This window comes from Hippichthys cyanospilos, chromosome 12 (genome assembly GCF_059441005.1).
Source record: "Hippichthys cyanospilos isolate Australia breed blue-spotted pipefish chromosome 12, RoL_Hcya_1.0, whole genome shotgun sequence".
NCBI classification, from domain to species: Eukaryota; Metazoa; Chordata; class Actinopteri; order Syngnathiformes; family Syngnathidae; genus Hippichthys; species Hippichthys cyanospilos.
In genome coordinates, this window is record NC_142380.1 from 20,684,444 (window position 1) to 20,696,779 (window position 12,336).

Sequence of the window (12,336 nt, forward strand, 5' to 3'; positions counted from 1 at the left end):
CGTCGTAATTGTAACCACCTCTGTCACGGTTGGTTAACAGTTCATCGGCCTTTTCATCACAAACTTGATTACGCTATCCCCTCCAGGCCAACTCATCACATTTCCTGGGACGAGCGAGAGACTATGCAGACTGAGTGCAGTCTGAGCTGCTTGGTATGATGCAGTACATGATAGGAAGCAGCAATGTAGTCTTCCTGCACTGGCGTCTGCCGCCACGAGTTTGTCACAACATTGTTCTGTCTTCTGCCTGTCACTCACCATGCCAATTATCCTCAAGCATAAAGCATATGTATAAAGCTTTGTATAAAGTCGCATGATGTTCAAGCTAGTCTCCTTCGGTCGTCACGAAATGGGCTGTTTTCGAGAGACTTTGTACACAGCATCTTCACTTGAGTGAATAGAAGTCAGACAAGACAAGGTCACTATCTGATGTTTGGCCAATGAGCTTTGTAAGATTAAAAAATGCGATTTAGCCAGGAATGGAGTGAAGGAATGGTACTGTTTGGGATGAATCCGAAATAGGGTTGCGGGGCAAAAGTGCGAGAGGAGGACGCGACGGAGAGAAAAGAAAGCCAAAGGAGAAAATGCAAGCAGTCTGTACAAAATGTCAGCAGAGCATCATTCAAGTGACCGCAATTGGATGCCATTTTCTCTCAATGTACCCCCGCTGCCACACACCAGCTAGTTGCTTGCTCTTGGAAACGTCTGCTTTTTGCACACTGGGTCCACTCGCCAAAGGGATGCTCAACTGAAACATTTTGACAGTAAATCAATCAATCAATTGATCAATTAATCAAATTTTATTTGTAGAATCACCGATGTCTCAAAGGGCTTCACAAGTGAAAAGAGGTCATGTCGAGACTTCTTTTGAAAAAAAGAAGTCAGACAGAGACATCTTTTCGGTGTAAGGTATACAACAGCATCCCCTGTCAAAGCTCCCAGAAGGGGATGGAAAAACTCAAAAACCCCAATTTGGGGAAAATCAGAAACCTTCAGAAGGTACCACAGATGGGCAGAGCCCCCTTCCAGGCCCACAGGTTGAAGTGGATGTTCCAAATACAGACAAATACAGATACACAATACAGACAAATACAGATACACAATATAGAGTACTGAAAACATATTGTGCTATATTGTGCAATGACGTCTTGACGGCATGCAGAGCCATTGGGCTTCCCACAGTCCAGCCAAGTGGACCGCAGATGGTTGATCTCTTAACCCGCAATGGTCGATCAACGCATGGCCAAATAGGGGCGGTCAAGTCATCCTTCACCATCTAGCTAGCCCCCTCTCCGAGCCAGGAGAAGGGGGCAGGAAAAAGAAGAATAAAGCTGCAGACAGGCCTATTAACGAAATGCTTGTGACTATAAATGTGTTTTCAGTCGGGATTTAAAGATTTCTACTGAGGTGGCTACGCGAACTTCCATAGGTAGGGCATTCCATTGTACTGGCATGTGAATGGAAAAGGCCATTGATCCCGCGGACTTCATTTTAGCCCGTGGGGTTGATAACAAACCAGCATTTTGTGACCGAAGTTGTCGGGATGGAACATATGGTGATGATAGGTTGACGAGATGGGAAGGAGCTAAACTGTGTAAAATTTTATAAGTAATTATCAACACCCGAAAATCTCAGGTGTATTGGAAGCCAATGCAGGTCAGCTAGTATCGGCGTAATATGATCGAACTTTCTCATCCTTGTCAAGAGCTGGATGAAGTGGCCGGGGAGAGGGAAGTCTGTGCTTCTTTGCTGAGGTTGCTGCTCCGTGACCCGACCACAGATAAGGGGAAGAAAATGTATGGAAATGGATGGGACAGCTTTCAGCAGTGATGAGGCAGATTAATGCGTGAGGGTTTTGTTCAGGATCCGGAAGGCCTATGGGTAGAATTTGTTTGCCTGCCTGGCAGTCCTGGCCCTCAGGCTCCTGTAGTATCTGCCTGATGGCAGCAGTTCAAACAGATTGTGTTGTCGGTGACTAGAAGTGACTCCTAGAAGAATGCAGTCAGAAGGTCCTCTTTCCCACAGCTGATCAAATTGACCTGTTTGAAAGCTCTTGTTGAGGTGTTTGGTTCGGTCAGTGATCTGTCTATCCGCTGCCGCCTTCTTTTCTCATTATCCAGTTGATCTGTCTGTTTGATGTGATCGATCTGCAGGCTTTCTAGCCCTCAGCACCATGTACAATGTCCATAGATTGTTCCTTTACTCCTGCTCTGCTTTTAGAGAAGCTATTTCCTCCCTAAAGTTTATAATTTCTTTTTTGATGGTGTACAGCTCCTTCTTCCCTTTGATAGCCACTGCCTTGATTTTATTTGTCATCTCTTGCTTCGCTCTATTGTCTTTTTCTAAGTCATCTATTTTCTGTGTAAAATCTGTGGATTGATTCTCTTCGGGGTGAACTTGGCTGCAGATTTCTGCAGAGCAGCCATTTCAGCCTTTAACTGTGATATTTGTGAGTTCTTATAAATCAGCTGTTGTTTGACAACTGTAAGTTCTTTCTCTACAACATTAGTGTTGGCATCCACTTTTTCTTCCTTCTCTGGAGAAATCAGTTATTTGGACTTGTGACATCTGATTTTAAGCACACATCTTCTCATTGAGGGACTTCATGGCATGCATGTAGGTCCTTCAACAGTCCTTTGGTAGCCTTCAACATCTTTTCCAAGTTGGCTTTCAGCTTGTCCCTCTGCAACTGCAGAGGCTGGAGCTTGTTTTGACATTGCCTCAGTGTCTTTTTTCTTGAGCCTCTTCAAGAATGCTCCTCAACAGGGTTCTTTCTTTTTCGAGCTCTTCTATGTGTACTTTTAGTTCTGCCGTCAAGTTTCTCTCCTGGTATTGTGACCAAGGGCTGCTTCTTCTATCTGAGAATTTACCTAGGCTTCAAGGTCGCTTTTTTGGTAAGACTGCTTCTCAATCGGGGTACAGAAATTCTGTTCATTGTAACAGAGGGAAAACTCCTGTTCACCAACAACACTGCTTCCCTTCAGCAGGCCATTAACTACCCATCCTAGCACCGTCCTAATTGCATATAGCTGTTAATAACCTCTCTAATGAATGCCCTATACTGGAGAGGTTCACCTTGAATCGTTGGAATGTCTCTTGGAGGCAGAGATCTTGACTGTTGCTGGTCAAGGCAGCAGTTCTTTCATTTTGCATTTCCATAGTAGTTCTTAGGTTTCCAGATTGATTGGTTTGACTTGTTGATTGACTTTTTACATGCTTTGATATTCCCAGTTTACGTCCTTGCTGTTCCCTGTAGTTGGAGTGCATTAGTGGATGTGGTGCCATAGTATTCCATTGGCCATATTCCTTTGGCTTTATATCTGGCAGTTTAATTGGTGGCATTGTAAATTTTATTGGTTGGTGTGATTGCATTGCTGTTCCAGGTTGAATTACAGTCTCAGGTTGAAATAGTTTTCAATTGGGACTGCATATGTTGGCCTTTCTTATTTCCCTCTCCAAATATGAATTCATCGCATTTGATGTTAAAGCCTTTAAAGATGAATGTAAGGGATCTTTACTTTCGGAATACAACACAGCCAATCCTTGCCTCATTTGCAACCAATTCTACATTCACAGCAAGCTTTTTTTTTTCTCCTCAGCCTTTGTTCCTCCTCCAAGGCATGTTGTTCTTTAAGTGCTGCTGCACGGGCAACTAATGCAGCTCTATCAGCCTCAGCAATTAATTTTGCAGAAGTTGTACTTGACTGGTAACTTTTAGCACTCCTCTTTGAATGTCTGCTGGCAATGTTTGAAATACTATCATTGGGACTAATACCATCATCAAATAAATGAACACCACTTTCATTTGCAGTACCATGAATTTACTTTGAATTATTTCCCATATCCTCGGCAACACCTGACACCACACTACTCTTCCGTATAATAAAAGTAGTGTGTGAGTCGATTTAGTTCAGTCAACAAAAGTTAGCAAGCACGCACAACAAAGTCAGTGCAAGTGTTTTATTGAAAGGATCGGTGCTGGTCGGCGCTCAGGAGACAAAGACGACACTCAACAAAAGACCAACGTTCCCAAATGCTATTTAGCCCAAATAACTGGCATATTTATTTTGACCAAATGCAAGTTCTCAAAATACAGTTGACATTGCATGAAATCATCATATGAGCCTCTTACCTATGCCGAGAAGGTGGAGAGCCAACACCCAGGCAGAGCTCCGCTTGTCAACCAGCTGGGCGTTCGTACGCAACCCGCAGCAGACTCTACCTGTTTGTACTCTGCATCTCTCTTTTGTACTTTTTCAGTTGCGTGCGCGAGGAAGGGCAGGTGGCCTACCCGTCCGCCCTGGCGCCGCAACACCTGTTTCCCGATTTGTTATTGACACTTAAGTGTGTCCTTCAGGCTCTGAAAAGCAACTTACTCAATAATGTTCTCCTTTGATGAAAACATCTTATACAATAATAACTGTCAACCTCCCACAACAATGTTCTTCTTTGGTATGAAAACAAGATAGTAAAATGATCAAAATGTCCTGACCAAAAACAAGTTAGTGAAAAACAACTTCTATAACCATGGTTGCACAATATATTCGGGTTTTCAACGGCTATGGGAAGCATCACTAATTACTATTCCTCTCAGCAAGCAAAGTCAATGTCAGTTATCTTCAGCAACCATGGATTTATGTCGCACCTCCTTCAAAATATACTCAGTGCGCACAACTAAATGGACATATAAAACATACTCTCCTGTCTTTATGATGGGCGCCATGCAGTCCAATATTGCTCAGTGCTATAGGCAACGTTGGATGTTACTTCGGCAGCCAGTGTAGCAACAAACAAAGTGGTCCAAACCTCCAACAGCAACAACAGCTTCCCTCGTTCGTCCTCGCGTCTCCTCAGCCCGTCTTGCACACATCCACACTCTCAATGATTCAAAGGTCCAACCGGAAGCGGTTTTGACTATTGAAAGAGCCTCTGTCCTTTACGATTCTCTTGAGGATTGAACCCATAGATCAGGGGTGTCTAAATCCGGTCTTCAAATGCTGGTATCCTGCATGTTTTCGAGGTGTCTCTCCCTGACACACCTGATTCAAATGATCAGCTCATCAGCAAGCTCAGCTAAGGCCGGATAACGAGCCTGATCATTTGAATGAGGTGTATCGGGGAAAGAAAGCTGGATAACATGCAGGACACCAGCCCCTGACGACCGAGTTTGGTCAACATGCCGTAGATCACAGGTGTCAAATTCAAGGCCCGGGGGCCAGATCTGGCCCGCCACATCATTTTATGTGGCCTGCAAAGTGCTGATTTGAATTCAAGTTTCTGGATAAAATTCACAACTTGCACGTTTTGGGCAAAAAATAACCATTTTTTGTTCCCAATCTTTCTCTTTTACCAGCCTCTGATTTCAAAACTAGCAAAAGTGTGTGACGAAATTGAAAATTTATTTGACCTTACAGTCATTCGGGCCCTATGACAGAAACTATAAGTACAATTTGGCCCACGAGAAAAACGAGTTTGACACCCCTGCCGTAGATGGACCCGGCTGATGCGCCTTTCTTGTTCCACAATGTAGTGTAAACTAAATAAATGACTTTTTGATAGCTGCATTTTCTTTTGTGTGAGTGGATATATGGTTGTATTGTATCTGCATGCACCATGCGACCAGTTCAAGTTGGCCCGAACAGCTCCAGTTGAGCCGCGACCCGAATGAAGAAGGCACAATAAAAATGGATAGAGGGATATCTTCAAGTATTCATGTGTGTATTTCAGCAGAGCAATTGCTTGACATAAGTCGATGGGGGGAGGTGGTGGGCTTCTGATAGGTTAAGTATTATTTGACATACTGACCAAGACTGTATTCATGTGTGTATTTCAGCAGAGCAATTGCTTGACGTAAGTCGATGGGGGGAGGGGGTGGGCTTCTGATAGGTTAAGTATTATTTGACATACTGACCAAGACTGATGTATTAAACTTTGGATCTGCATTTGTAGTGGGATTGCGAAGCGTGTTTTATATAGCGACTCCAGAAAATAGATTGTGTAACATCATCTGCGGTGCTGTCGAATTCAATGGGCAACTAAACGATTATCAAATGAATTGACAACTGTCTCAATAATTGAGTCAATGTTTACAGCTATTTTTTTACTTAAAATTGCCCAAAACTTCTGATTTGAGGCTCTCCGCAGTAATTCTTCTATAATTTCTGTAGTCTTACCTTTTGTGTAGCCTACTGTATAATCCAAATAAAACATTTGCCAACATCTGCGTTTACTTTGGTAAAAGATGACAGAACCGGAAACCCAATCAGTTTCAAAAAGTTTGTTGTGTAAAATATCAATCCCTCTTGCTTAACATTGCCTATTGTTGTTTAGTTGTTGGTTTTTCACAAAACAATACCTAATACGTAAAAAGCAATCAGTCAACAAACACATTGGGGAAAAATACTTTCCATTACACCATATGCAACAGTTATCCCATTGATTGATGAAATAATTGATAGAAAAACCGATTCCAAAAATATTTGGTAGCTACAGTCCTAATTATCTGTTTTGTGTTTGGCTCATACACTGGAAAAGTGACCACACATCCACCTAAAAGGGAAAGCCAGAGGTGTATGAGATTTTGGCAAAGGCAATAAAAATTGGATGGGTGGATGGAGATTTTTACCAGGGGTTCTCAAATATTTTGGATCTAGGGACCCCTTCAGGAGAGAATTTGTTCACCACTCTTAATACTGACAGCAAATTTGTAGAGTTCTGCTTTCAGTAAGGATCAACTTTTGGAGGGGTCTGACTCATTAGTTTGTGTGCCTGGCTGAAAACTGAATTTGTCCTGCCTACTCTCTTTCCTAGTACAAACAAGTGGAGCAATACATGTCCTTCCACAAACTGCCTGCCGACTTCCGTCAGAAGATCCACGATTACTATGAACACCGATACCAAGGCAAGATGTTTGACGAGGAGAGCATTTTGGGCGAGCTCAGCGAGCCGCTACGAGAGGTGAGACAACCACACACACACACACACACACACACACACACACACACATATATATATATATATATATATATATATATATATATATATATATGTATATATATATATATATAGAAGGTAAAGTATTATGTTATATCGTACTTTGTTCCATTTTCAGGAAATTGTCAACTTCAATTGTCGCAAGCTGGTTGCGTCCATGCCCCTGTTTGCAAATGCAGAGCCAAACTTTGTGACGGCCATGTTGACCAAACTGCACTTTGAGGTTTTCCAGCCGCACGATTACATCATACGAGAGGGCACCATTGGGAAGAAGATGTACTTCATCCAGCATGGCGTGTGCAGTGTCATCACCAAAGGCACACTGGCAATGAAACTCTCTGATGGATCCTATTTTGGAGGTCAATGATGACTGGCTGCCTTTCCTCCTTTCTTTACAAAGCAAAACTTTTTTTTTTTCTTCTATTTCAATTCGAGCGTATCCTTGCAGAGATCTGTCTGTTGACAAGGGGTCGGCGGACAGCCAGTGTCCGAGCGGAGACATACTGTCGACTCTATTCTCTCTCTGTGGACCACTTCAACGAGGTGCTGGAAGAATATCCAATGATGAGACGAGCCTTTGAGACGGTGGCTATTGATCGGTTGGATCGCATAGGTAAGAGAGCTGGTTAGAAACGTGTGAGTCCACTCCCCTGTCCACTTTGTCTCAGCAAGACTGCAAAGTGAATTGCATCACAGCCAAACGCATGGGACATCAGTGTAAATGCCAGGGACTGAGACTGTAGGGTAGGTACCCAATAGTAACACTTTTGATCAAAGGACGAAAATTCTCTCACGTTTACGTACATATCCAGCAAGCAGTCAAGCTACACATAAAAATTTGTATAATTTTAAGCAGCAAATATTAGAATTTAAGTTGACAGGGTGATTCCACTGCATCCATTACACTTCACTCCGTTCCGCATCCGCAATGACAGACGCACACCCACATCCACCGCATGCGTCTCCGATACGCCTGAGGTTTCACAATGTGATGTCTGTCGTTGTGAAATGCATCAACCAAATCAGATTCCAAGAGCTTAAAGCACAGAAGGTTCCGTGCTTTTTTAGAGGAAATGGAGTCAGAATATGGGGGTGTGCTCTACTTCACTGAGGTAAATTGGCTTAGCAGGGGAAACGTATTGAAGAGATTTTTTGAGTTGAGAGCAGGAGAAGGGTGGGGTGGCTGTTCCTGTGCTAAGTGATTCCAAATGGCTCTGGGACTTAGCTTTTCTTGTTTCACACGATATATCACACGAGCTTAATGTTCTTAACAAAAAGCTACAAGGCCAGGGGCAACTTGTCGGTGCTGCCTATGACCAAGTGAGAGCACTCTACACAAAACTTGTGTTGTGGAAAGCTCAGCCCTCTCAGACAAACCTTTTCCATTTCCCAGCATGCAAGGCACTTGTGGATGCAGACAGACCATTCAGTAGTGAGAAGTATGTTGAAGCCATTTCGAAGCTACAGGAGAAATTTGATCACAGGTTTGCAGATTACAAGATGCACAGAGCCACATTCCTAATTTTTTCGAACCCCTCCTCCTTTGATGTGCATGATGCCCCTCCTGTGCTTCAAATGGAGCTCATTGATCTGCAGTACAGCTCTGCACTCAAAGCCAAGTTCAGGGAGATGAGTGGAGAAGCAGACAGCAATTTTTTCACATACTTGTGTGGCAACCTCTTCTCCACCTTGAACTTCAATAAGTCCAAGTACAGGTCCAGACTTACGGATGGGCATCTTCATGCCCTCCTGAGGGTCTCCACTGCTTCCTCCCTCAAGCCAAATGTGGCTCGGCTATGTGAGAAGAAGCGCTGCCAGGTCTCTAGCAGCAAGAAGTAGGCAAGAGAAGCCGTTTTCAGAATAGTTCATGTTTAATGTTTAATTCATGTTCATAAAGTTAACTGTTAAATCAGACATTTGTTTTTTAATTAATTTATTTAATTCATTATTTTGTGTTAAAAATAAAGATATTTGTGAACATTGGAATGATTTATCAGCGCTTTTCTTGTGGAAAAAAATCTCTTTTTTATCTTTCAGCGTGAGTTTAACACTCTCCCTCCTCTCTTGCGTGCATGTCAGTCAAAAGCACTAAATAACACATAATAATTCAAAACAGAAAAGAAGTGTGAATAAATGAAAACACAATACATACTAGATATGTTACACATGCTTCATTTACTTTGGGTGAGTACGTATATACAACGTTTGTTTTAAATTTTGAGTGAATTAATTGAATCACGAGTCAAATAGTAATACTGTATATATTTGTACAAATGTTGGAGGAGTAAATGTTTTTTTTTTATTTCAATGACAGTGGCGCAGACAAGCATAAGCACTCACTTTTGGCTTCATTCAATCAATCAGCAAAGGAGATCAAAATTTCGGTTCTGTATCCGGATCTAGAACACGTTCTTTTTCTCATTTGGTGCTTTCCAAACTGAGGAATTGACGCGGCAGACGGCAGCGGACCAGAATTTTCAAGTCTTGCATAAAGTTGATGGACCGTGGCAGGGTGGAGCGCAGCGCAGCGGATGCAGTGGAATTGCTCTCATTCATTAACATGGTTGCGTCGTGCTGCGGCACGCTGCAACAGTGCGGAGCGGATAATGGAATCGCCCTGTGATGGTGAGCAGTTCACAACTAAATTTAGGCAATTGTTCCTAAAGTTCAAACGGAAAGTGGTCTTCCCTCCAAGACTTCTTAGATCAGGAGTTATAGTTCCGATAACGCATGCGCCCTGTTCTTTTGCTTTCCGGGTGGACCCTGCATACCAGGGGTGCCCAAGTCCAGTCTTCGAGATCCCCTATCCAGCCTGTTTTCCATGTAACCCTCATGCCTTATTAGCTGAACATTTGAATCAGGTGAGTGATATTACATGGAAAACAGGCTGAACAGGGGGCTCTTGAGGACCAGACTTTGGCACCCTTGTTGTATATCAACATTCAAGACATGTTTTTCCCCCCCATCTTCAGGTAAAAAGAATTCCATCCTAATGCACAAAGTTCAGCACGATCTCAACTCTGGTGTCTTCAACAACCGCGAGAACGAGATGATCCAGGAGATCGTCAAGTATGACCGGGAGATGGTGAAGCTGGTGGACCTGCAACGGCCGCGGGCTATGTCGACGACGCCTTCCCTCAGTGGCATCTTTGCTCCCGCCGGCCACTCACGTAGCGGTTCAGCCATCGCCACACTCCAGCAGGCTGTGGCAATGAGCTTCTGCCCTCAAATGGCCAACCCATCGGCGGGTCTGGGAACTTTACATTCCCCCCATATGGTGCGAAGGTTCCAGGTGATGCAGAACTTACAAAGCCCAGTCTCCGTGTCTGCACTTCAGTCACAACCCCCTCAGACGTTGGGAGGAGCGTTCGGATCGGCGGTCAACAGCACGCCTGTCCAAAGCCCCCTAGCGGCTTCAGGGCGAACTTTCCAGCACATGGCTAGCGTGGGTCCCTCTGGGTCTCAGTTGTCCTTGGTCCAGCACCATATACCCAGTCCCACACAGACCCAGCAGAGGCCCACCTCACGCAAAAGCAGCCACTCCCTTCACACAGGGAGCCTGAGCCAGGATGATCGCGCGCTGTCAGCCTCCCAGCCTTTGCTCCCCCAGGAGGGAGGGCCGCAAGCTGTGTCTGCAATACCCAGCCCTCCTCTCTCTGCACGTACCTCCAACACGTCCATCGGACCCATACAGCCCAACCTGCCCGGGCCCTCTGGGGCGGGTAGATTGGCAAGTGCTCAATCTAGGGTAGCCTTCGCCTCCACGTCCCCATCCGGCGGCCCCGCTGCGACGGGCGCTGTAGTCGGAGCTGCCGTATCGGGGCCCCCGGACTCTGGTGTTTCCAAGAAAGATTCCATTGTCAGCCCTCCGGCGGTAGACTCTGCTAGATCCCGGCTGTCTTCCAACTTGTGACCCTGGTTTGTTTGAGCAAAGAGGCCTTTTTTCTAGGTGAATCTTGTTTGGGCAAGGAGAGGTCAGTGCAGTGACGCTGGTATGAGGTGAGGTCCAACTGGTCTAGACTACTGTGCTGGCACGTTTATTCTTACACTCTGCTTCCAAACCTACTGTACCACCAACTGTATATCGCTGTCTTTACCGTAAGGATATTTAGTAAAGTAGAACTCATGTAACATTTCCATAATGAGTAGAATCCATGCGATGCAATCTAGCAGGAGCTGGACTTAAACATGAAAATCAGGGACTTGAGGTCAAATGACCACACATTTTGAGTGCTTCTTATTTGATGTATAAGCTGCCGTAGCCAGATATCACGTTGCTCTTCATTTTGTTTGAAATATCGTGGAAAAATCAACGTTGTAGACCGCTGGTCGATCTCACATCAAAGTGTAAATACTTGCTGGAAAAAACCACGGAGGAATATTTTTATTCACTGTATCTACCCAAACCAAAGCTGAGCTTGAACACAAAGTCTGGTTGGGTCTGTATCAACATAAAAAAAAAAAAGAAGAAAAATGCCATTTATTTAACTGCCTTGAGTCAATGTTAGAAGCCATATATCTGGTTCAGCGTATGTAAATACGTGGGCCTACGTTTGTGCGTGTGGGTATGTCGGTATGTTTTACTGCCACTCTGGCTCCCTCACTCTGCTTGGTCGGGCCAGATTATTTTGGCATGCCGAATGGTGAAACGTGTTGCCAAGTGGCCCGCCGTATACAGTACTTGCTTATTTTTTGTCTTGGTTAATGGATTAACACATGCAATATAATTCTGCAATACTATAACCCGTCTATATATATATATATATATATATATATATATATATATATATATATACGAATTAGATATGAAAATATGCTGTACAGGAAAATGAGTTGTCTTCTATTTTTAATGTGATTTTAATAACGAGGCTTCACTTGAGCAATTGCAACCCACCGACCATGTCGTTACCTTAACCAAAAATATTTGAAGGAATTGGAGGCTGTGGTATCATTTTAGGAAGAAGAAGAAGAAGAAGAAAAAAAAAAAGGATACGAAAGCCGGTTCATGGAAACAAGAATCCACATGTCACATTAAAGCCCATCGGTGCGAGTTGACTTGTCCAAGTGGGGGGCTTGGGGTAAAACTTGGCAGTTGCGATGTTCAAAATCACGCGGCTTCACAAAGTCAGTCATACAGAAGCGGATTAGGTAGGTGAAGGAAAAAAAGCTGGCAGTATTTTTCTCAGAATTCTGACTTTATTCTCACTTGAAAATCAAATTCTGACTTTAAAGTCAGAATACAGAATTCTGAGAAGTCAGAATTATGACTTTATTGTCAGAATTTGCACTTTGAGTGAGAACATTTCACTTTAGATGACTTCTAACTTAAGTGAGAATATTTTC

General features: G+C 43.7%; 1 protein-coding gene across 1 annotated transcript in view; it reads left to right on the plus strand.

The window, feature by feature from the left end:
• LOC148415280 (potassium/sodium hyperpolarization-activated cyclic nucleotide-gated channel 2-like) overlaps window positions 1-11,736 on the plus strand; it is a 52,250-nt gene extending 40,514 nt beyond the window's left edge. Inside the window, exons 5-8 of the mRNA XM_088429653.1 lie at window positions 6,811-6,957; window positions 7,112-7,352; window positions 7,442-7,606; window positions 9,966-11,736. Coding sequence (XP_088285779.1) covers window positions 6,811-6,957; window positions 7,112-7,352; window positions 7,442-7,606; window positions 9,966-10,906 — 1,494 coding nt within the window. The 3' untranslated portion in view covers window positions 10,907-11,736. The remainder of the gene's footprint in view (window positions 1-6,810; window positions 6,958-7,111; window positions 7,353-7,441; window positions 7,607-9,965) is intronic.
• The last annotated feature ends 600 nt before the right edge of the window (window positions 11,737-12,336 follow it).